Source organism: Somniosus microcephalus, chromosome 1 (assembly GCF_052327205.1).
Source record: "Somniosus microcephalus isolate GS21.2 chromosome 1, FLI_Smic_1.0, whole genome shotgun sequence".
NCBI classification, from domain to species: domain Eukaryota; kingdom Metazoa; phylum Chordata; class Chondrichthyes; order Squaliformes; family Somniosidae; genus Somniosus; species Somniosus microcephalus.
This window is the reverse complement of record NC_140987.1, coordinates 437,529,758-437,555,653: the sequence shown is the minus strand read 5'-3', so window position 1 is coordinate 437,555,653 and position 25,896 is coordinate 437,529,758. Positions and strand designations below refer to the sequence as shown.

At 47.4% G+C, this 25,896-nt stretch overlaps 1 protein-coding gene across 1 annotated transcript; it reads right to left on the bottom strand.

The window, feature by feature from the left end:
* Positions 1 to 543: 543 nt before the first annotated feature.
* LOC147125313 (putative defense protein Hdd11) lies at positions 544 to 25,896 on the bottom strand. Its single transcript, XM_086001061.1, has 5 exons — positions 25,683 to 25,896; positions 24,143 to 24,255; positions 23,916 to 24,031; positions 12,976 to 13,040; positions 544 to 758 (listed from the first exon to the last, which is right to left on the bottom strand). Exons 1-5 carry the CDS (start codon positions 25,894 to 25,896, stop codon positions 658 to 660), a joined length of 609 nt encoding a protein of 202 aa, XP_085857187.1. The 3' UTR covers positions 544 to 657.

The following is a 25,896-nucleotide window of genomic DNA, read 5'->3' as shown; positions in this document are numbered from 1 at the left end:
ACCAGTGGACCTTAAAGGGACTGCTGGAGGCCGCTCAAAAAAACACGGGCACCAAACTTTTCTCAGTGTTATATTTTCGTGGAGCCAGAAGAGCAGGACTGCCGTGCTGCCTGCCTGGGCTCAATCCCCTTGGCTTCGTCTCCTCTCCCACCCTACAAAGGATGAACCTGCAGTCTTGGCATCAGAGACGGACGGAATCCGTCAGGCCACCAGCGAGCTCTATCCGGATGCCCGTTTGGCGCCCGCAGCTTGCTGCTTCCATCCGAATGAGGCCTGATGCTGAATTTGGCTCAGGCCTTGGAGTGACAGGATGCTTTTAGCGCCCAAAATAGCCTGCGAACTCCCTGTCCTGGCTCGCACAGGAAAAATGGTTTCTTCAGCGAGGTAATGCAGGGTTTATGGAAATGTAAGCTAGCACAATTCACTGATTTCAGGAAAGTACGAGAGAGAGAACTGGAGAAAGGAAAACACATACGAGAAAGCATGGAAAAGGATACCAGGTTAAATCGGGAGTAAAATAGGTGTTTTTTTTTAATCCATTTATTATTTCTCAAACTGAATCACTTATTGGAGATACACTCATAATTGTAGCAAATTGTTAAGGGACAGATTATAACACATCCTTGCCTTTGTCTGCTGATTTGTTGCATATCGACATTAACTATTGCATCCAGTGATCAGGAAGGTACATAAAAACAGTGTAGTGATGATGTTGATTCCGTAGGTGAACTTCACACCACAACATGCAATTCCTGGAGCTAGAAAGAAATTACATAATTAATGTTTGACATTTTCAAATCTTTATATGAAGAAATTTAACCAGTCTTATTAGAATCATATAACAGTACAGCATAGAAAGAGGCCATTCGGCCCGTCGAATCTGCGGTGGCTCGTTTGAAGAACAATCCAGTTAGTCCCACTCCCCTGCTCTTGTCCCCATATCACTGCAATTTTTTCTGTTTTAAGTATTTATCCAATTCCCTTTTGAAGGCTACTATTGAATCTGTATCCACCACCCTATCGGGCAGTGCATTCCAAATCCTAAGCACTCGCATACAGAAAGTTTTTCCTCATGTCGCCTCTGGTTCTTTTGCCAATCACCTTAAATCTGTGCCCTCTGGTTATTGACCCTTCAGCCATTGGAAACAGTTTCTCTTTATTTACTCTATCTAAACCCTTCCTGATTTTAAACACCTCTATCAAATCTCCTCTTAGCCTTCTCCGCTCTTAAGGAGAACAACCCCAGCTTCTTCAGTCTCTCCACGTAACTGAAATGTTAGCATTGATTGTCTAACTTTTATCATAACCTAAAAAAATCTGAAAACTTTACAAAGAAGCAACAGTGGCTGTGTGTTCTTGGGAATTATCATTAATCCTAAAAGTATGAGTTTATCAAAGAGCATGGATTTGTGAAGGATAGTACATGTCTAACTAATCTAGTTGAATTAATTTGAACAGGTCACTAACATGGTGGATAGGGGAAGGGGAGTTTATATGGACTTCCAGAAAGTATTTGATAAGGTTCTGCAGAAGAGATTATTAGCAAAACTAAAAGTGCACAGGAGTGGAGGTAACTTTGTGACTGGGTTGGTAATTGGTTGGAACGTTACGAGCCAGAGAGTAGGGGTATAGAAACATAGAAGATAGGAGCAGGCGTAGGCCATTCAGCCCCTCCAGCCTGTTCCACCATTTAATTCCTCATATCAGTCCTAAATGGCTTACCCCTTATCCATCGGGAACATCCTTCCTGCATCTAGTCTGTCTAGTCCTGTTAGAATTTTATATGTTTCAATGAGATCCCCTCTCATTCTTCTAAACTCGAGGGGATATACTCTGGTGAATATGGCAAGTGGTGCTCCTGGAGATCTGTACTAGGGCCTCAGCTTTTCACCATATATATTAATGACTTGGATAAAGGAATAGAGAGTTTTATACCCAAGTTTGCAGAGAAGTTAGGAGACACAGTAAATTGTGTGGATTGAAGCAGGAAGTTTCAGAGGTACATATATTAAGTGAGTGGGCAAAACTATGGCAGATGGAGTTCAATATGGGGAAGTGTGAGGTCATCCACTTTGGAGGTAAGAAAGACAAATGAGAATATTTTCTTAATGGTGAGAGATAAGGAACTGTGGAGGAGCAAAGGGATGTAGGTGCCATGCACACAAATCACTAAAAGCTAGTGCACGGGTACAAAAAGCCATCAAAAAGGCTAATGAAATGTTGGACTTTATCTCAAAGGGGACTGGAATACAAAGGGGAGGAAGTGATGCTTCAGTTGTACAGAGCCTTAGTCAGATCCCATCTGGAGCACTGCGTTCAGTTTTGGGCACCGAACCTCAGGAAAGATGGATTGGCCTTGAAGGGGGTACAGCGCAGAATCACTAGAATGACACCAGGGTTCAAAAAGTTGCATTTAGAGGACAGGTTGCATAAACTTGGATTGTATTCCCTTGAGTTTAGAAGTAGAGGGGGTGATCTATTTGAGGTATGTCGAATCCTTTATAATTTTATAGGGTAAATACAGAGAAGGTATTTCCTCTGGTGGGGGAATCCAGAACAAGGGAGCTCAATCTTAAAATGAGAACTTGGCCATTCAGGAGTGAAAGCACTTTTCCCCACTATAATCTGAAGCAAGAATCTGAAATGATCAAGTGTCAGTTTTATGTAGACCAACACAAGGTCAGTGCAGTTTTGTGTACTTTTAATTTGTACATGTTTATCCGTTTTAAAAAACAACCAAAATCACCACAGACTCCCATGTTCCCTCTGAACATACAGGCCATTGTTTTGGTTATTCCAAAAGTACATAACAAGCCACGGTCAGGATTCAACAGGTGAATGTTGGACCCACCGGGACCTTTCTAGCTTTACTTAAGCCACGGTGAAGGCTCTTCGTGTAGGACATCACCAAAGTTGGTAGGAGTAAATGAGAAATTGGGGTTAATCTGGAAGTAATGATTAGATTGACACCAATCTTAGATTTTAAAAGCATAATAAGAATTCTATAAAGAAGGAAAGACTGAGGGAGGTTAAGGGTTTCCATCATTTTTACGGTTCTGGAGAAGAATGAGAAGAGTAGACTGGTGAGTCTTAATTTCAACATAGTGGGGATGTAAGGAGGAAGACGATTACGTAAGATGGCTTATTAAAAGCTTAGAAGAAAAGTTCAGAGAAGCTTTGACTACTGTAGTATTCATAAATAAAGGACAAAAAGTTGATAGGGAAAGAGGAATTGGAGCAGGAGGTGAGAGATGGACCATAAGAACATATGAATTAGGAGCAGGAGTAGGCCATATGGCCCTTCGAGCCTGCTCCGCCATTCAATAAGATCATGGCTAATCTTCAACCTCAACTCCACTTTCCTGCCTGATCCCCATATCCCTTGATTCCCCTAGAGACCAAAAGTCTATCTCAGCCTTGAATCTTCTCAATGACTCAGCATCCACAGCCCTTTGGGGCAGAGAATTCCAAAGATTCACACCCCTCTGAGAAGAAATTCCTCCTCATCTCAGTCTTAAATGGCCGACCCCTTATCCTGAGACAATGCCCCCTATTTCTAGACTCTCCAGCCAGGGGAAACAATCTCAGCATCTACCCTGTCAATCCTCTTCAGTATCATATGTTTCAATGAGATCACCTCTCATTCTTCTAAACTGTAGAGACCATGGCCTAGAAATTCAGTATAGCCACTTTTGGGGCGGTAAAGTCGGGCGGCCGCTAAAGTTTGCGCCCGCCAGAAAGTGGAGTCCACTTCGCCGAAATTCAGTAGCTTTGGCCAAGGAGTTCGCTCGAGCGCTAAAACTGGCGTTGCACGGCTATCTTTAGGCGCTAAGCCGGCGGTGCAGACTGATACCGCCGAGGCCGGGCGCAGCGCAGGTGCGGTCATGTTTTGATTGACAGCAGACACCCTGGCGCCGGCCAGCTCTTAAAGGGGGAAGGGTCGACTTGGTCTGCTGCCACGCCCTGGATACTGCAGCCCTCCAGCTAGGCCTAAACGCTGCTGCTGGAGAGAAATAGCGCCAGGAAGGATGCAGAGGGCCCGTGAGCGAGCGCAGCGCTTCTCTGCCCATGATTTAAAGGTGCTGGTTAGGGCTTTGGAGAAGAGAAGCCATATCTTGTTCCCGGACAGTGGCAAGAAGCCTCCCAAGAGGGTGTACAGGAGAGCCTGGAGGGAAATCGCCCAGAGGGTCACAGCCAACAGCGATGTCCCCAGGACTGGTGTCCAATGCCGGAAAAAGTTTAACGACCTCACTCGGATTGTCAGGGTGAGTACCCTATCCAGTGTCCTCCTCATCCTTGCATGTGCACCTCACATTATGGGCAAAGGGACCTCAAAGCCCTAATGGCCAGCCCTCATCCAGCAGCTATGGCACTGGCATGAACATCAATTGCACTTTCTGCACTTTACACACTGGCCAAGCTATTCGACCATGGGAGGCAGTGCATACAGCAACAGGGCACCACACTGGCCAAGCTATTCGACCATGGGAGGCAGTGCACACAACAACAGGGCACCACACTGTACTTAGAGGCCGTCCTTTCTCTTGCAGGCCAAGCTGGCCCAGAATCTGAAGAGCCGGACTGTCACCGGGGGAGGCCGTGCCCAGTTCCAGCAGCTCAGTGACCTGGAGGAGCGCGTGGGTCGAGTCATGGGTGCCCGGGTGATTGGCCCCGTTGCAATTGGAGATGCCGACCCTGTGCTGGGCCCCAATGGTAAGGACATGACCGTTTGGACCTCTCTCGTTCCCCTTGCGCTTCAGATCTACATCCTTTGCCACTGTCCGACCAATGCGCAGAATGCCACCACTCATGCCTCCCTCGCTGACGCCCTGTCCTCACTCTAAAGCTACTCTTGTGCCTTCCTGCTTTCAGCTGATGAGGAGGAGGTCCCTGAAGCTGCGAGTGTCAGTCCCTCGGAAGAGGAGGACGAGGAGGAGCAAGAGGAAGGCAGCACATCGGGGGAACCCTCATCCGCGCCAGGAGATGGCAATGGAGGGGCCACGTGTTCCCTGGAGGAGAGCCAGGGGGAAGTGTTGCAGGGGAGTGTAGCTCCTGTGCCCAGTGGCGTCCAGCCAAGCGGGAAGGGTCGGCCAGCTCGGCTGCCTTCTCCCCAGAGGGGGGAAGTGTTGCAGGGGAGTGTAGCTCCTGTGCCCAGTGGCGTCCAGCCACGCGGGAAGGGTCGGGCAGCTCGGCGGCCTTCTCCCCAGAGGGGGGAAGTGTTGCAGGGGAGTGTAGTTGCTGGGCCCAGTGGCGTGCAGCCACGCGGGAAGGGTCGGCCAGCTCGGCGGCCTTCTCCCCAGAGGGAGAGTCCGTCCTCCAGTCCGGAGACGGTCCTCGGCCAGGAGGTGCGCCTCCTTGATCAAATGTCCGCGGACTCGGATCGTCGGCACACCGAGTTCATGGGGGTTGTGGCATGGTTGCCTGAGGCCATTGAGTCCCTGGCTCATAGTGTGTCCGATTTCGGGACCTCACAGGCCAGGGGTTTCGAACAACTCACGGCAGCACAGGCCAGGGTTCTCGAACAATTCGGGGCATCACAGGACGCGAGTCGGGCACAATTCGGGGCATCACAGGACGCGAGTCGGGCAGAATTCAGGGCATCACAGGACGCGAGTCGGGACGACTTCAGGGCAGCACAGGCAGCGAGTGGACAGTTGATCAGTGGTGCCGTGCAGTCACTGGCTGGTCTGATGCGGGCACAGAGCAGTGGTGTAAGAGGGAGGGTTTTAAATTTTTGAGGCATTGGAACCAGTTTTGTGGTAGGTGTGACCTATACAAAAGGGACGGTCTACACCTGTGCAGAGATGGAACTGATGTTCTCGGGGTAATTTTTGATAAAGCAGTTCGGGAGCATTTAAACTAGTATGGCAGGGGGCTAGAAACCTATGTAGTGAAATAGAGGAAAGTGAAAGGCAGACAGAAATAAATGGTAAAAGGGTGAGGAACAAAAAACGAAGGGCCAAACTAATTCATAAAAATTGTGAGCATAAAAAAAGCCTGAGGGTTTTATACCTTAATGCGAGAAGCATCAGGAACAAGGTAGATGAATTAGCTGTGGAAATAGAGGTTAATAATTATGATCTAATTGGGATTACGGAAACATGGTTGCAGGGTGAGCAGGGCTGGGAGCTTAACATACAGGGGTATTCAGTATTTAGGAAGGATCGACAAAAAAGAAAGGGAGGAGGGGTAGCATTGCTAGTAAAAGAGGGGATAAATGCAATTGAAAGGAAGGATATTAACTCAGTTAATACAGAATCTATATGGGTGGAGCTAAGAAATAGCGAGGGGCGAAAAACATTAATAGGAGTGGTATATAGGCCTCCAAATAGTAAAATAGAGGTTAGGGAGGGCATCACGAGGGAAATTAGAGAAGCGTGCAATAAGAGCACAGCTGTCATCATAGGTGACTTTAACTTACATATAGATTGGACTAGCCTAATCAGTAAAAATAATGAGGAGGAGGAATTCCTTGAGTGTTTGAGGGATGGTTATCTGGATCAATATGTCGAGGAACCAACTCGGGAACAGGCTATATTGGACTGGGTACTGTGCAATGAGAAGGGACTAATCAGTAATCTTGTTGTACGGGGACCCTTGGGTCAGAGCGATCATAACATGATCGATTTCTCACTCGAAATGGAGAGCGAAGAAATTGACTCAGAGACTAAGGTCCTGAATTTAAACAAGGGGAATTATGATGCCATGAGACGGGAACTGAGTAGGTCTGATTGGACAACGTTCCTGGGAGGACTGGAGGTAGATAAACAATGGCAAACATTTAAAGATAGAATGACAAAATTGCAAAAATTGTTTATACCAATCTGGCATAAAAGGAAATCTAAAAAGGTGACTCAACCGTGGATAACAGGGGAAATTAGAGACAGCATAAAATCCAAAGATAGGGCGTATAAAATAGCCAAAAAAAGCGCCAGAGCGGAAGATTGGGAACAGTTTAAGATAGAGCAAAGGAGGGCAAAGGGCATAATCAAGAGGGGCAAAATAGCTTACGAAAACAAGCTGGCGGAAAATATAAAAACTAACTCCAAAAGCTTTTATAAGTATATCAAAAGGAAAAGACTGGTGAAAACCAAAGTTGGTCCATTGCAGTCAGATACGGGGGAATATATAATGGGAAATAAGGAAATGGCAGATCAACTAAATGCATACTTTGGGTCAGTCTTTACGAAGGAAGACACAAAAACCTCCCTGGGATATCGGGAAAAATAGGGACATTGGCAAAGGAGGAACTGACGCAAATCAATATCTCTAAGGATATGGTGTTAAGGAAGCTAAAGGGATTGAAGGTGGACAAATCCCCAGGGCCTGATAACATGCATCCTAGGGTACTGAAGGAGGTGGCCCTAGAGATAGCGGATGCACTAAGGATGATTTTTCAGAATTCATTAGACTCGGGAACAGTGCCGATGGATTGGAGGGTAGCTAACGTTACCCCACTATTCAAAAAGGGGGGTAGGGAAAAAGCAGGTAATTACAGACCTGTAAGCCTTACATCAGTTGTGGGCAAAATGCTGGAGTCCATCATTAAGGATGAAATAGCGGAGCACTTAGCAAATGGGGACAGGATAGGACAGAGTCAACATGGATTTACAAAGGGTAAATCGTGCTTGACTAATCTATTGGAATTTTTTGAGGGAGTAACTGGTAGAATAGATGGGGGAGAGCCAGTAGATGTGGTGTACCTGGACTTCCAAAAGGCCTTCGATAAGGTCCCACATAAAAGATTAGCATGGAAAATTGAGGCTCATGGGATAAAGGGGAAAGTTTTGGCGTGGATAGGGAACTGGCTGTCAGATAGAAAACAGAGAGTTGGAATAAACGGCTCATTTTCTGAATGGCAGGCAGTAACAAGTGGGGTACCACAGGGATCTGTCCTGGGCCCCCAGCTGTTCACAATTTACATTAATGACCTGGATCAGGGAGTCGGATGCAGCATTTCCAAATTTGCAGACGACACTAAACTAGGAGGGGGGGTGGGCTCAGAGGAAGAGACCAGGAAGCTCCAGAGCGATTTGGACAGACTGGGCGATTGGGCGGATAAATGGCAGATGCACTATAATGTGGACAAGTGCGAAGTTATCCACCTTGGGTGCAGGAACGGGAGGGCAAATTATTATTTAAATGGCAATAGATTGGGAGAGGGGGAAGTACAGAGAGACCTGGGTGTTCTTGTACACCAGTCACTGAAGGCGAGCATGCAGGTGCAACAGGCGGTCAAGAAGGCAAACGGTATGCTGGCCTTCATAGCAAAAGGGTTAGAATACAGGAACAGGGATACCTTGCTGCAGCTGTACAGGGCACTGGTGAGACCACACCTCGAGTACTGTGTACAGTTTTGGTCGCCTCATCTGAGGAAGGATGTTCTTGCCATGGAGGGGGTGCAGCGGCGATTCACCAGGCTGATACCAGGAATGGCGGGAATCACCTATGAGGAGAGACTATGTAGTTTAGGGATGTACACACTGGAGTTTAGAAGATTGAGAGGGGACCTCATAGAAGTGTATAAAATTCTGACAGGTCTAGACAGACTGGATGCAGAAGGAATGTTTCCCTTGGCGGGTGAGAACAGAACTAGAGGACATAATTTAAGGATAAGGGCTAAACCATTTAGGACAGAGATGAGGGGGAATTTCTTCACTCAGAGAGTGGTGAACCTGTGGAACTCATTGCCACAGAGGGCAGTGTATGCCAGCTCATTAAATATATTTAAGAGGGAATTAGATATATTTCTACGGGCAAAAGGGGTTAAGGGTTACGGAGAGAAGGCGGGGACGGGATACTGAATTAAAGGATCAGCCATGATCTCATTAAATGGCGGAGCAGGCACGAAGGGCCGAATGGCCTACTCCTGCTCCTATCTTCTATGTATCTATGTATCTATGTAGTACGGGCACTCACTGCTGCCACACTCGCTGTGTCTCGCATGCATCGCCAGGGCACCCGCCGCGCTGCTGCAGCACAGCGGTCTGGCCTTCACCAGATTGCTGCGCTTGCTGCAGTGCCAGCCCGGCCGACTGCCAGTGTCTCTGGTGACCAGCGAGCGCCTGCCATCAGCCAGCTTGCTCCCATTGCTGCAGCCGCCACTGCCACTCCCCCAGCAAAGCTGTGACGAGCTGCTGGAAAGACTGATGCTGCCCAGCCACAGCTGCAGCAGTCAGCAGCCGGCCCCTCGAGGGCCAGAGCTCGTCTAGGCCGACCCCCAAGGGCATCTGCCGTCACGCAATGTGCCCCTCAGGAGCCTTGCAACACCCACAGGGCCCAGGTTGAGGCGGAGCAGCAGGTCGTCCAGGGGCCGGAAAAGGCTGGACAAGGACTCGCCCTCTCGGCACACAAAGTAGAGTGTGTTGGCAAATGTTTTTTTATATGGGGGTGCTTGTGCTGTCTATGGGGGGGGTTCTTTTGGTAAGGCCGAGGATGAAGGCCATTTGGATGGACAAGTTTTGTTATTCCTCCCCAGGTTGTGGGAGTGAGATATGTTTTTGACTGTTTTTTGGGGGTGTTGTGTGTTTTTGGGTTTCATGTGGGAAGGGCCCTGAGTTTGTTCAATAAAGCTTTTTCTTTATTCAGCTTGTCCATGTGTGATGTTTCAAGTGGTTGTTGCGTTAACCGGCTGCATTCATGTGCCTTCATTGCCACAAGCCATTCCCTGACAGGGGGCCTAGAAGTGTCGTTCAATAAGCCGCCGACGGACGGCCCTTGGACCTTGTGGCTCCCTCCTGGGCTGGTACTCCTCCTTCTCCTCCTCCTCCTCCTCATAGTCCTCCTGCTCGTCCTCCTGAGGTGGTGGTCCAACGTGAGGTGGCAGTGCCTGAGTCCTGCGGATAGCCAGGTTGTGCAGCATGCAGCAAACGACGACGAACTGGGAGACTCTATCCGGCGAATACTGCAGAGATTCGCCGGAGCGATCCAGGCAGCGGAACCGTTGCTTGAGGACGCCAATCGTTTGCTCTATGATGTTCCTTGTGGCTTGATGGCTTTCGTTGTATGCCTCCTCAGCAGGGGTCCTGGGCGCGCGGAGCGGGGTCATGAGCCATGTACACAAAGGATAGCCTTTGTCCCCGATAAGCCATCCTCTTGCGGGAGGCTGTGCCTGGAACATGTCAGCCACAGTAGTCTGGCGCAGGATAAATGCATCGTGGCTGCTGCCTGGAAAGCGGGCATTGACAGCTAGGATGCGCTGCCTGTGGTCACACACCAGCTGTACATTGAGGGAATGGTAGCCCTTCCGGTTGCGGTAATCCTCGGCATTGTCGATAGGTGCCCGCAAAGCCACATGTGTGCAGTCAATGGCACCCTGCACCATGGGGAAGCCCGCTGTTCTCGCAAATCCGACTGCACGCTGCTCCTGCCTCTCTAGGGTCATGGGGAAGGAGATGAATTGGTGTCTCCTTGTGAAAAGGGCATCGGTGACCTGCCGGATGCAGCGATGCACGGCGAACTGGGATATGTTCGCTATGTCCCCAGCAGCGGCTTGGAAGGAGCCGCTTGCATAAAAGTTCAGAGCCACCGTGACCTTCACTTCCACCGACAGAGACGTCCTGCACATCAGCTGTGGACGCAGATCTCTGTGAAGCAGCTGGCAGATCTCTGCAACCACCTCCCTTCTGAAGCGCAGCCTCTTAACACACTGCGCGGCAGTCATGGTGAGATAGGACACCTGCTGGCGGTATTCCCTGAGTGGGTAAGGCCTACGTTGCCGACGCCTGATGGCCCCTCTGCGTCTAGGCATGGCTGCCCCCTCACACAGCGTCTGCGAGCCCTTCGCACATAATGCTGGAACTGAGGGTTGGAACCCCACGCCGCCCCCATAATATACTTGCAAACAGTGAAATCACAATGAGTCAAATTTCCAAGCTCTGGCCAGAAGCCAAAAATACCTCCTATGTTGGCCCAAATCAGTAAGGTCTCTTCCTTGGTCTCTGTCCAGAAATCCGTTGCACTAAAGTCATTGCAGCAAAATGGCTGGCCTTTATAGTTCAGTCTAAGTGCCCTTTAATTAGCGCTCGCCGAGGCCCGCAGGGCCTCTGCTGCGTTCCACTTCACAGTTCTTAACAGCGCCACGCCCACATTGGGCGGGCGCCACTGAAGTTCCGGTTTGGGGCGCACAAACGGCGTTGCACGACGAAATGACGTCATAAGTTGCGCGCGCAGCTGAGCGCGCGCAAACACTTTGCGCCGGCGCTAAATGTCTACTGAAGTTGGGCGTAGGCGCAGATTGTTCTGCGCCCGGCCGCTAAGTGCCTAGCGCTCGAGATCTACTCCTCTTATGGCGCTAACGGCTGGCGAACGCAACTGAATTTCTAGGCCCATAGGTCCAATCTACTTAATCTGTCCTCATAGGACAACCATCTCATCCCAGGGATCAATTTAGCGAACCTTTGTTGCCCTGCCTCTAAGGCAAGTATGTCCGTCCTCAGATGATGCGACCAAAACTGTGCACAGTACTCCAGGTGTGGTCTCACCAAAGCCCTGTACAATTGTAGCAAGACTTCCTTACGCTTGTACGCCAGCCCCTTGCAATAAAGGCTAACATGCAATTTCCCTTCCAGATTGCTTGCTGTACTTAATGGATCACTGAGCGGACGAACATTTTCTTGTGTCCTAACCAGGAATGCAATGGATATTGTGCTTGAGTCACTGCAGGTCCCCAGTCACCCTTGCCACTAGTGGGATTTCCTGATGAAATTGACAAGGAAGTACAATATATCCACCAATAGACTGGTGTATATAATATCCAAATGAGGAAAATAAGTCATTTGCACCATAGCAGGGGAAGATTTGCCTGTTTGTCCCTGGTGTCCAGTGTTGCTATGGGTGGTGGCTTAACATTTTTAAACGTTAAAATAATGATGCAATTGATCCCAGAGTATGGCATCGCAACAAAAAAGTACAATCTTTAACTTGACAGCTTGGAGGTTGCGACAATGTTATCACATCCATTTTCCGGTCCTACTCTGGACAGAGCCTGGGATTCCCACTAAAATTATGTAAATTACCCTGAGATGGCAAAATCAGCTGGGGTCCGGGGCACATCTTTGTGGTGGGAAGAAGGTCCTGGCTCACTGAAGGCATAACCCAACTCCACTAACGCTCATCTGCTGCTGAAACCCTCATCCATGCCTTTGTTACCTCTAGACTTGACTATTCCAATGCACTCCTGGCTGGCCTCCCACGTTCTACCCTACTAAACTTGAGGTGATCCAAAACTCGGCTGCCCGTGTCCTAACTCGCACCAAGTCCCGTTCGTCCATCACCCCTGTGCTCGCTGACCTACATTGGCTCCCGGTTAAGCCACGCCTCGATTTAAAAATTCTCATCCTTGTTTTCAAATCCCTCCATGGTCTCGTCCCTCCCTATCTCTGTAATCTCCTCCAGCCCCACAACGCCCCAAGATATCTGCGCTCCTCTACTGCTGCCCTCTTGAGCATCCCTGATTATAATTGGTCCACCATTGGTGGCCGTGCCTTCAACTGTCTTGGCCCTAAGCTCTGGAATTCCCTCCCTAAATGTCTCTACCTCTCTTTCCTCCTTCAAGACACGCCTTAAAACCTACCTCTTCGACCAAGCTCTTGGTCACCTGCCCTAATTTCTCCTTATGTGACTCAGTGTCAAATTTTTTTTGTCTTATAACACTCCAGTGAAGCGCCTTGGAATGTTTTACTACGTTAAAGGTGCTATATAAATGCAAGTTGTTGTTGTAAAGAGGGACACCTAGGTCAAAGAGTGTTATAGGCAGCAGTGTGTGAAAGAGGATATTTTGTATGGGTTTTCTGTTAACAAGGAACCATTACAAATGGATTTAACATCAATGCTTGTGGTAATCGTAGAATGTTATAGTGAAGTCATATATCTTAATCTCAAAGCTGGATATCAATGAAAAGCCACAATGTCCCAAATAATCCCGATGGTATTGTATTAAGAACTTATTCAGATTTGCGTTGTTTTTCCACTCACCTGTGGTTAAAGGATGTGATTGTACATTCAGCCAGTAGATTTCACGAGATTGCGCTACAGTTGCTCTGTAATGGGAAATGAAATATATCACTAACAGCATAACCATTAATACTAGACTTAAGATTCCCCCTGCCCCCGCCCCCGCCCCCCCCCACCCCCAAAGGCCTAGCAGGTAAAGGCATTGTCTAATGTAGCACTAAGTTATACAGACCTGAAGGTCCCATATTTGATTTCCATTCTGTGTTGAGTTAGCTGATCTCACCAGTGCTAGTGGTAACTGCCCTTGGTGTCACTGGGCTAAGGATTGGTAAGATCATCTAAACGTCCCACTCCTGTCAAGTTAAAGATTGTACCTTTTTTTTTACCATGTCATACTCCCGACTGCTGTTCAGTGATCTCTGGTCGAAAGTACACGTGTGGATATTGAAGAGAAAAGGGTCGTGCTTTGGCTGTGATGCTTCCTAAGGTCCAATAGCCTGCCAAAACTCACTATCTAGACTCACCCAGACTCACCTATGACTTATGAAGAGAGATTGAGTCAATTAGGCTTATATTCGCTAGCGTTTAGAAGAATGAGAGGGGGTCTCATTGAAACTTATAAAATTCTAACAGGACTAGACAGACTAGATGCAGGAAGGATCTTCCCGATGGCGGGGGAGTCCAGAACCAGGGGTCACAGTCTAAAGATAAGGGGTAGGCCATTTAGGACAGAGATGAGGAGGAATTTCTTCACCCAGAGAGTGGTGAACCTGTGGAATTCTGTACCGCAGAAGGCAGTTGAGGCCAACTCATTAAATATATTCAAGAAGGAGTTAGATATATTTCTGAAGGCTAAAGGGATCAAGGGATGTGGGGAGAAAGCAGGGACAGGGTACTGAATTTGGATGATCAACCATGATCTCATTAAATGGCAGAGCAGGCTCGAGGGGCCGAATGGCCTACTCCTGCTCCTATCTTCTATGTTTCTATGAACAGGCACTCGGTTGAGGTACCAGAGGCCAACTTGCACCTGTGGAACTGTGCTCCAGCAGGAGATAACAGCTTCAACTACAGGCAAGGGAAGAAAACTGGTTAAAAGTACTATTGATGCCCGCTTTGGTTTCTTTTCAATTGAGAAACCAATTGTCGAAGATCAAAATCCATAGTGCAGAACGCCACCAAAAAAAACCTGTTAGGTGATTTTTCATTTTTACTTCGTTCTTATTTAATATTTACTTATTAAATTACGTATATACATTTTTGCCTAATTTAACAATCTACGTGAAACTTTTTGCCTTGGGTCAGCAGTGGTGGGTTAGGTCACTAATGATGCTGCTGCTTCATAAGAACATAATGAATAGGAGCAGGAGTCGGCCATTCGGCCCCTCGAGCCTGCTCCGCCATTCAATAAGATCATGGCTGATCTGATCTTGGCCTCAACTCCACTTCCCCACTCGCTCCCCACAACCCTCGACTCCCCTGTAGCTCAAATATCTCTATCTCCGCCTTGAATATATTCAATGACCCAACCTCCACAGCCCTCTGGAGTAGAGAATTCCAAAGATTCACGACCCTCTGAGAGAAGAAATACCTCCTCATCTCCGTTTTAAATGGGTGGCCCCTTATCCTGAAACTGTGCCCCCTAGTTCCAGATTCCCCCATGAGGGGAAACATCCTCCCTGCATCTACCATGTCAAGCCCCCTCAGAATCTTATATGTTTCAATAAGATCCCCTCTCATTCTTCTAAACTCCAATGAGTATAGGCCCACCCTGCTCAACCTTTCTTCATACGACAACCCCTTCATCTCAGGAATTAACCTAGTGAATCGTCTCTGAACTGCCTCCAATGCAAGTATATCCTTCCTTAAATAAGGAGACCAAAACTGTACGCAGTACTCCAGGTGTGGTCTCACCAGCGCCCTGTACAATTGTAGCAAGACTTCCCTACTTTTATACTCCATCCCCCTTGCAATAAAGGCCAGCATTCCATTTGCCTTCTTAAATACTTGCTGTACCTGCATGCTAACTTTTTGTGTTTCATGTACGAGGACCCCCAGATCCCTCTGTACCGCAACATTATGTAGTCTCTCCATTTAGATAATAATTTGCTTTTTTATTTTTCCAACCAAAGTAGATAACCTGACATTTTCCCACATTATACTCCATCTGCCAAATTTTTGCCCACTCACTTAACCTCTCTATACCCCTTTGCAGACTCTTTGGGGGTGATTTTGCCAATGGGGGTGTGTTGGAGGCGGGACTGCTGCTTGTCGGGTTGTTGTCCTGCCTCCATCGACTTGTGGCCAACCCACGCTATTTTCCCTTGATTGACCTTGCGGGTGGAGATAGACAGATTTTTGAGTCGAGGATTATGGAGAGCGGGCGGAAAAGTGGCATTGAGGCCAAGGTCAGATCAGCCATGATCGTATTGAATTGTGGGGCAGGCTCAAGGGGCCGAATGGCCGACTCCTGCTCCTATTTCTTAAGGGGAAGCCGGTTACAGAGAACATCAGAGTATGATGAATTGTCATCGTTTGACAGCTCTGTGAAGCTGTCCAACACTGACATTCTATGTTGTTTGATGAGTCCTTGTATTCAAGACTCACTAAACCTCTTTCTTTAGCAGAAATTAGATGGTTGTTGCATCGGAGAATGCAGCAGCCATCTGTCATCTCTGCCGGTGAGATGCGAGACTCTCCGCATCCCCAACTGTTGAAGCCTGCAGGAAGAAACAAAGGTAAGTAAACATTTTCTATCACTTTTCACTCACCTCACACACTTACCTCTCCACACTTGCACCCATCACCTACCTTCACAGTGCACTTTTGCACCCCTCCGACCCCCGCAGACCCTCGGTGACTCTGGCGGGGTTTCCCGCACCTCTGTTGGAAAAATGGGGATAATCCTCTTAATTGCCTGTTAACCCCCTGTTTACAGGCAGTTAAGTGGCTGTAATCCCCTTCCCGCCTCCAGGAGATGGGACCCGGCGCGGGTCGGCTACCCGCCTCCTGGAAAGATGGCACGGAGGCAGGTTGGGGGCGGTATGGGCACCCGCCCCCAGATTCTACCATTTTCCCAGCAGTCCCACCTCCATACCCGCTTCCCCAGGACTGGCAAGATCGCCCCCCTTTTGTCCTCCTCACAACTTGCTTTCCCACCTATCTTTGTATCATCAGCAAATTTGGCTACAGTACACACAGACCCTTCATCCAAGTCATTAATATAGATTGTAAATAGTTATCTATATTCCACCGCCGAGCACCAATGAGTCAGATACATAGAGCTGACCCTTCCCCATCAGTGACTACAGAACACATGGGTAACTTCACTCAAGTCATCACAATATTGCAACTCGGATCCAAGAAGCTCGCACTTAGCCCTAAATCTACAGGAGAACTGAGACGCATTCCACCACAGCTAGAACAAATACAACCCTCGCCTACCAAGGCCAGTAAGGCTGAGATGGAAACTGTCAGGAGGCCTTAGAGATTGGATACAATCCAGCCAACATCACTCCTTCCATCAAAGTTTAAAATGAATTTAATTTTGTCCTTAGAACTACAACAACAACTTGTATTTATATAGTGCCTTTAACGTAGTAAAACGTCCCAAGGCACTTCACAGGAGTATTGTAAGACAAACAATTTGACACCGAGCCACATAAGGAGAAATTAGGGCAGGTGACCAAAAGCTTGGTCAAAGAGGAAGGTTTTAAGGAGCGTCTTAAAGGAGGAAAGAGAAGCAGAGAGATTTAGGCAGGGCGTTCCAGAGCTTGGGGCTTAGACAATAGTAGGCATGCCAACCAATGGTTGAGCGATTATAATCAGGGATGCTCAAGAGGCCAGAATTAGAGGAGTGCCGATATCTCGGGGGGGTTGTGGGGCTGGAGGAGATTACAGAGATAGGGCGGGGCGAGGCCATGGAGGGATTTGAAAACAAGGATGAGAATTTTGAAATCGAGGTGTTGCTTAACCGGGAGCCAATGTAGGTCAGCGAGCACAGGGGAGATGGGTGAACGGGACTTGGTGTGAGTTAGGACACGGGCAGCTGAGTTTTGGATGACCTCAAGTTTACGTAGGGTAGAATGTGGGAGGCCAGCCAGGAGTGTGTTGGAATAGTCAAGTCTAGAGGTAACAAAAGCATGGATGAGGGTTTCAGCAGCAAATGAGCTGAGGCAAGGGCGGAGACAGGCGATGATATGGAGGTGGAAATAGGCGGTCTTAGTTATGCTGCGGATATGTGGTCGGTAGCTCATTTCAGGGTCAAATATGACACCAAGGTTGTCCAATGTTTAAGTGGTGTCTAATACAGCTCCTCTAAAGGAACAGTCCATGTGTGCCCTGTGGTCCTGAACCATATGAACCAGGATTGATCCTCAGTATGAGATGAGTTAGTCAAACTCACCAAGGTAGTTGATGTCAGTTGGCAGTATGGGTAAGGGAAGAGTAAAATCAGGGTTCCTGCTCCTGACAATTATAAAATGACCTCTGTTGAAAAGTCCGTACACATGGGCATCAGGGGAGGACAGGATCGGACTTGGCTATGATGCCCCTTACAGTCGAATAGCCTATTGGCACTTATCATCCGGGCTCTTGCACAGCGAGCGGCCACTTGGAGGAAGGGATTAAAGGGATGCCAGCGCCTGTGAAGCCCAACACGGATCACTACCCTTCAGGAGAGATGGGGAGAAAATTAGGTGATGGGAGACAGTAAGGGGCAGAGAAGGCAATGTCTGTCTTTGTGTTTCTAGATGGTGCCCACCAAAACCAGCAATTAAAATATATCTGTGGCAGGACACAGTAAATGCAATCAGTCAGAAATGGAATTTTTAACAAAACTTTGTGGATAAAGATAAGGCCAACTTTTGCCCTGTATTTGGGGAACAGTATTCTATAATGCATTATAAAAATTAAAAGAAAACAAACTTCTATAAACAAAGCGATTGTCAGTTACTGATCCATGACTAGTGTGTACCTCAAAGCAGCTCTTGGTTTTAAAATCATGACCCTGGAGAAAACTTTTCTGTTTTTGTCACCTTTTGTTTTGAAAATTTTTTTTTCTTCCCTCTCCCTGTATTTTTTCCCTTATAGAAAAGTTTGTTCATCCCTTTGAACCGCTCCGTCAGAAAATGTCCTCATCTGGCAGCAGTTGTTCTTGTGCTAATTGGTACCACTAGGTGGCACCACAACAGCCATCTCCACCGTACCCCCTGATTCCTTTCACTTCGTCCCATTTGGAATCAAAGCAGAACATCGGAACAGGAGGCCATTGAGCCTCTCAAGCCTGCTCCGCCATTCAATGAGATCATGGTTGATCTGCGAACTAACTCCATATACCCGCCTTTGCCCCATATCCCTTAATACCTTTGGTTAACAGAAAGCTACCAATCTCCGATTTAAAATTAACATTTGATCGAGCATCACTTGCCGTTTGCGGAAGAGGGTTCCAAACTTCTACCACCCTTTGCGTGTAGAAGTTTTTCCTAATTTCACGCCTAAAAGGTCTGGCTCTAACTTTTAGACTATGCCCCCCCCCCACCCTAGTCCTCGACTTCCCAACCAGTGGAAATAGTTTTTTTTAATTCACTTATGGGATGTGGGCATCGCTGGTAAGGCCAGCATTTATTGCCCACCCCTAATTGCCCCTGAGAAGGTGGTGGTGAGCCTCCTTCTTGAACCGCTGCAGTCCGCGTGGTGAAGGTACTCCCACAGTGCTGTTAGGGAGGGAGTTCCAGGATTTTGACCCAGCGACGATGAAGGATCGGCGATATACTTCTCAGTCAGGATGGTGTGTGACTTGGAGGTGCTGGTGTTCCCATGCGCCTGCTGCCCTTGTCCTAGGTGGAAGAGGTCGCGGGTTTGGGAGGTGCTGCCGAAGAAGCCTTGGCGAGTTGCTGCAGTGCATCTTGTAGATGGTACATGATGTAAGAAAAAGGAGGCTTACCATCAAGTAACTTTAAAGTAAGCTTTAAGTAACTTATAAACACACTATATACAAGAGAGGTCTTTACCATGCCTCTGGTAGAAGCCTCTTACAATACTGAACAGACCAGTATTTATACCAGTCCAACAGGAAGTGACACATGACAGGAAGTGAGGTATGTACACAGTTCATAGTTCACAGTTCACAGGAAGTGATGACATAACTTCCCGGAAGTTATTATTTTTATCACATTCTTCCCTCCTGCAGGTTTAGGAGGCTGTGGTCTACCTTTTGGTCCGCAGCCGCCGAACAAGGAAGAGTCGCACCCGTTTGGATTCCCGTCGTAGAGGGTCGCTGGTCCGCTTACATGCGGTTGGCCATTGGTCAGAGTCCGTGTGGCCTGGATTGCCCTGTGAAGGGTCGGGGAGATCATGGCTTCGAGTACGAGCCCCAATAGGTTCAAAGTCAGACTGCCTCTGTTCAGAGGGAGGTGCAGAGCTGGTCTGTGGCGGACCAGTACTTTCATGCGTGGTACTGGGAGGGTCGCAACCTTGAGCACGGGGTTCTACCGGCACCAAGCTAGTTGGTGTCCGATCAGGATCCTGGAGAGGGGTACCCGATAGGTCCCAAGAGTTTCCTGGTGAAATGCCATCACCCGATGTCCCACTAGGTCCTGGTGGGCAGGGAGCCAGATCCCGTAATGATACGGTAGATTCTCGGCCGTCGGAATATCGTATGTTTGCATAGGTGGGGTTGGCATCGGTTAGTTCGACCTCGTCTACAAGAGGGTCATTTTTAGACGTCCGAACGTATCTTCGGAGTAATACAGGTCCAGGAGTAGTTAGCCATGACGGGAGTGATGTCCCATGAGATGAGCGACGCTGGAATCCAAAGAACCGCTCATGAGGTGTAGTATTTGTGGCTGTAGAAAGCAGGGACCGTATAGAGTGCAATGCATCCGGAAGCACTGTTTCCCATTGCTGGTCTGGTAGGCCCCGAGATCTTAAAGCGAGACGTACGGAATTCCAGATGATACCGTTATACCTCTCTACCTGCCCATTTCCGATGGGATGGTATGGTGTTGTTTTGCTTGTAGCAATTCCCCGTTCTGAGAGGTAGTCCTTGAGTTCCCTCGACATAAAGGATGGACCCCGATCTGAGTGAATATAAGCCGGCATGCCACAGAGAGAAAATACCTGCTCAAGGCAGCAGATTACTGTGGACGCCAGCATATTGGAGCAGGGGAAGGCAAACGGAAAACGTGAATATTCGTCGAACATGGTGAGCAAATATGTGTTCCGAGTTGAAGAGGGCACTGGGCCCTTAAAATCGATGCTAAGTCGTTGCATCGGTTGGGTTGCATGTATGAGTATACCATCTGAGGGGCGGAAGAACTGAGGTTTTAATTCCGCACAAAGCCGGCATTCTGAGCATATTTTCTTTACATCTCCAGTGGAAAAAGGGAGATTCCGTGATCGTACGAAATGTAGCATGCGCGTAACGCCAGGATGACACAAACCATTGTGGACATCCATGAGAGTGGAGGATGACATAGTGGAGCAGAATGCCCGTGTGAGGGTGTCCGGGGCCACATTCTCCTTGCCAGGCCGATAGAGAATGGTATAACCAAAAGAGGCCAGTTCCATCCTCCAAAGTTGTATTTTATTATTCTTAATTTTGGTTCGCTTTTGATTATCGAGCATGAAGGCGACTGATCGTTGGTCCGTGATCAATGTAAAGTGCTGGCGAGCTAGAAAATGGTTCCACTTCCGTACTGCCTCTATGATGGCTGTGGCTTCTTTCTCAACCGGAGGATAATGTAGCTCGGCACCTTGTAAGGTCCTGGACATAAATGCTACAGGACGACCTTCCTGATTCAGAGTAGCCGAGATCGCCACCTCCGAGGCATCACATTCAACCACGAAAGGGAGATTCTCATCAATGGAGTGAAGAGCCGCTTTCTCCAACTGTTTTTTGAGAAGGTTAAAGGCTGCAACAGCCGCTGTTCCCAGTGGAAATGATCTAGCATGCAGCAAGGGTTGGATTTTGTCCGAAAAATGAGGAATCCATTTAGCGTAGTATGCAAACAGACCGAGAGCCCGACGTAAAGAAGCCGGATTCTTAGGTGACGGGAGCTCTTGAAGCGGGCGAAGTCTTTCTGGGTCTGGCTTAATGATACCATTGCCTACGCAGTAGCCAAGGATGTTGATGGTCGGTTGCGACTCAACAGATTTGGATTCATTCAGGGTCAAATTACGGCGATGGAGGGCGTCCCGAAATTTTTGGAGGTTGGAGTCGTGTTCCTGTTGATCGTGACCTGCAATGGTAATGTTATCAAGATAGGGAAAAGTGTCCCTTAGGTTTTCCTGCTTAACCAGGCCATCCATTGCCCGTTGAAAGACAGCCACTCCATTAGTAACCCCGAATGGGAGGCGACGAAATTGGTACAGCCGTCCATTAGCCTCAAAGGCTGTGTACTGCTTATCTGAGACCTTCAAGGGTAACTGATGATAGGCACTTTTTAAATCGTAAGTTGAGAACACTTTGTATTCGGCCAGTTTATTAACCATATCATCAATGCGTGGCAATGGGTAGGCGTCCAAGTCGGTATATTGATTGATGGTTTGCGAATAATCGATGCATAGTCGCTGTTTGTGAGGTTTTAGAGGGTTCTTGACAATGACGACTTGAGCCCGCCAGGGCGACGAACATGGTTCAATGATATCCTCTGCTAGAAGTCGAGAGATTTCAGCCGCAATAAAAGATTGGTCTTCCTGATTAAAGCGCCGCGATTTCGTTATTATCGGTTGGCATTGAGGCGGAATACTGGCAAATAATGAGGGATCATCAAGTGAAGCTGCTGATAATGCACAAAATGGTAATTTAGACGGTATATTAGAAATAGTAAGTCCGGGTTTGGATCCACCAAACTCAATGGTGAGTTTCTTATGCTGTTTTTGGAAGTCCAGTCCTAAGAGGAGATCACTACATAAGTCCTTGAGCACCGAAAGTCGGGTGGAGGGATACATACGACCATGAAGTGTCATATCAACAACACAAAAGCCGGAGATTCTGGTATTAAGTGATGACTGGGCCATCGCAATTGCCTGGTCCGATGGGAAGACATGTAGTTTCAATTTCGCAACAATCTGTTCCTTAATGAAACTATCAGTACTTCCTGAGTCAATTAAGGCATCTAAGGTATGCCCTTTAATTGAAATTTTTGTGGCTGCATGAGACAGGTTCTGTGGGCAAGCAGCTGTAATTGGTGTCGTTGCACAGAGAGTGGCTGAAACTCTCGGTGTGCTTCTTCGGGAGAGAGCTCGAGAGGAAGCTTGATAGGTCCTAGCTGGAGCATCTTGATAGGCCCTAATTGGGGCAGTTCGGTAGGCCTTAGCTGGATTGGCCCTCGTAGAGGCCCTTGATAGGCAAACTTTAGCAAAGTGTCCTTTTTTTCCGCAATAACTGCAGATTGCATTGCGAGCAGGGCAGGTTTTCCTAGGGTGAAAAGCATCTCCACAAAAGAAGCATTCCTTCCTAGATTGCCAAGAGGCTGCTAAAGTGGGGTCGTCCTCCTCTTCTTCATCAGAATTATCAGAATTAGATTCCCCCATGATAGGGTTCACCTGAGACCGCTTGAATTGTCTGGTTGCAGCTACAGCAGCAGATCGAGATCTGGGCAGCTGATAGAGGTCTGCATTTCTCTTTGCCAAATCCAGTGAACAAGCTAGGTCAAAAGCTTTTTGTAGCTCAAGTGTTTTACTTTCTAGTAGACGCTGGCGTATAAATGGAGAGGCAATCCCGCAGATGAAAGCATCACGAATCATTTCTTGGCGGTACAGCTCAGCTGAGGCTGCCTGAAAGTTACAATCTACGCTGAGCCTGCGAAGTTCTTGCAGGAATTCGTCAATTGATTCCCCTGGCCCTTGTCGGGCTGTGGCCAGTAGATGTCTAGCATAGACCTCATTTGGGGTCTTGGCATACAGTTTCTTAAGTGCCCGAATCACCTCATCGTAATTATCCCATTCATCAACATATTCGAACACTTTTGGGGTCACATAATTGACAAGTATCTTCAATCTAGCAGGAGCATCCGCTTCACATTCATCCAGAAAATTCTCAAAAGTACGGTACCAATGCTTCCATACCCTGCCAGCTGCTGGTGCATTCGGGTCCAAGTCCAGACGAATAGGTCTAAGGATTTTCTCCATGATGGGTGGTTCCCTGGATCCTTAATTCCGAGTTTGTCCGAAGGTCTAGTATTCGTGAGTGTAAATACTAAGTTACTTAAATTGATGTAAGAAAAAGGAGGCTTACCATCAAGTAACTTTAAAGTAAGCTTTAAGTAACTTATAAACACACTATATACAAGAGAGGTCTTTACCATGCCTCTGGTAGAAGCCTCTTACAATACTGAACAGACCAGTATTTATACCAGTCCAACAGGAAGTGACACATGACAGGAAGTGAGGTATGTACACAGTTCATAGTTCATAGTTCACAGTTCACAGTTCACAGGAAGTGATGACATAACTTCCCGGAAGTTATTATTTTTTATCACAGTACACACTGCAGCCACGGTGCGCCGGTGGTGGAGGGAGTGAATGTTTAAGGTGGTGGATGGGGTGCCAATCAAGCGGGCTGCTTTGTCCTGGATGGTGTCGAGCTTCTTGAGTGTTGTTGGGGCTGCACTCATCCAGGCAAGTGGAGAGTATTCCATCACACTCCTGACTTGTGCCTTGTAGATGGTGGAAAGGCTTTGGGGAGTCAGGAGGTGAGACACTTGCCACAGAATACCCAGCCTCTGGCCTGCTCTTGTTTCTCTCTATCTACCCTATCTGTTCTGTGTCAGCACTGCAGCTATTACAACACTACTTTGGTTATCAGGACATTAAATAAATATACTCAGCACCAGCAGTGTAGTATTAACCAGAGAAAGTACCTGGCAGACTCTGTATTGACATAATTCTCTTTGGTTATTCTGATTACCTTACAAAGATATGCAACAGGTGTAGAGGATTTTAAATACAATACCTACACGAATTTAACAGCAGTGGGACAGGCTGACTCAGGAGGGATCCATACAAATGTGGTGGAATTGTTCTGGGGGGCTGTGTTTGAGTGGGTAACTGCAACTCCTAGGTTTCCAAAGCACTGAATTAAAAAAAAATCAAATATTGGAATAAATACATGGGTGACAAAATAGGGAAAGAAATCTATCAGAAAGAAACAATTTTGAACTTCTTGTTTTAGTCCAGACTTTACCTGCAACAGTTGGGTGTTTTCAGGTAGGTTTTGCCAGGATCCCAGTGGAGAGGCACCTCCGTCCTTTCGAGCTTGCAGTAAGAAGCCTCGGTATTGCGGCCCCAGTATTTGAACTGAATGTAACATTAATATACGCGATTAACATGCTGTCTGCCAAAATAGAACTTTTTTAAAAGCCTTTCAGATCAGTCTGACAGTTTAAGCACTGGTTCATTCACAAACTGCATGCAAAGTCGAGCAACAAGCCAGCACAGACTTGTAGGGACGAATGGCCTCCTTCCGTGCTGCAAATTTCTACGGTTTTGTCATGCTGGTCATAGACGTAGCTAATCCATTGAGGTGTGCAAAAACTGTTGATGTAATAAAACTCACTACGCACTTGGTTTGAGTATAAAGCAAGGCTTTAATCAACTTGTTTCAGAACATGGAGGTCTAGTTGTACTTCACTAGTTCCTTGTCTTACAAAATGTCCCTGGAAAGCTGGGGCCCACGCCCGAGTATTTATACTCCTTGGACGGCGCCACCAGCTGGCTGTCCAGCGTTATTTCATAAGTAGTTTCTTGATGATGAGATTTATAACAACTGTGTTCAAAATTATTGTATAATAAATTGCCTTCCGACGTAATCACCCCTAACACGTACAGTACTGTTGTGTGTTACTTGGAGACAGATTAAATCCATTATGTTGTAACCAAACAGTGAGAAAGGGTCTGCCTGTACTGCAGCAGTGGGTCAACCCAAGAGCTAACCTACGATCTTGCTCTTCAGATCAACCGGATTTGATTTTAATTCCATGCCGTGCAGGCAGTCAGTCTCTAATACATCATTTAAATTATGGTTCACACACTCAGTTTTACTCCTCACTGGGAAAGTCTTCCATCACATTTCACTAATGATATACCTGACCATGTTTTGTAAAGAAGGAAAAAGACAGACTTGCATTTATATAGTGCCTATCACGACCACCGCACGTCCCAAAGTGCTTTACAGCCAATGAAGTGCTTTTTGAAGTGTAGTCACTGTTGTAATGGAGGAAACGCAGCAACCAATTTGCACACAGCAAGATCCCATAAACTGCAATGTGATAATGACCAGATAATCTGCTTTAGTGATGTTGATTGAGGGATAAATATTGGCCAAAACACTGGAGATAACTCCACTGCTCTTCTTTGAAATAGTGCTATAGGACCTTTTATGTCCACCTGACAGAGTGGACGGGGCCTCGGTTTAACGTCTCATCCGAAAGACGGCACCTCCGACAGTGCAGCACTCCCTCAGCACTGCACTGGAGTGTCAGCCTAGGATTTTGCCCTCACGTCCCATGAATGGTACTCTGAACCCACAACCTTCTGACTCAAAGGCGATGGTGCTACCAACTGAACCACAGCTGACACATAAATGCTTGTTTGATTTATAGTTGATGCCGTGAGGTATACCAGATTTGTCGCTTCAGAAAGGGGATTCATTATATCGTGATAAATTATTATTGCAGCAACTTTTACCTGGAAGACAGTAACTCCAGCATTACACAAAAGCATACCTTGTACTGGCGTTCCCGGTTGGTAGACGCTTGCTCCAGTATCAATGGTATAAGGTGCAGCGTTGGACTGTGACACAACTCCAGAGTGTCCGGGCATCATGCTTTCACACACCGTTGAAGGAGCACCATTGGGGAAGCCTTTGCTCAAATTGGGAACTTTCAAAAACGCGATGCAACACACCGTAAGGAAATTCCTACAGACCATTTCTGACAT

What these genes read in the sequence shown, in the direction of transcription:
- LOC147125313 (XM_086001061.1), bottom strand. Translation starts at nt 25,896, where the DNA reads ATGTCAGAAATGGTCTGTAGGAATTTCCTTACGGTGTGTTGCATCGCG. An exon ending in AAAACACCCAACTGTTGCAG is followed by an intron (nt 24,032 to 24,142) that starts GTAAAGTCTGGA and finishes TTTTTAATTCAG; the next exon opens with TGCTTTGGAAACCTAGGAGT. An exon ending in CCCACTGCTGTTAAATTCGT is followed by an intron (nt 13,041 to 23,915) that starts GTAGGTATTGTA and finishes TTCCCATTACAG; the next exon opens with AGCAACTGTAGCGCAATCTC.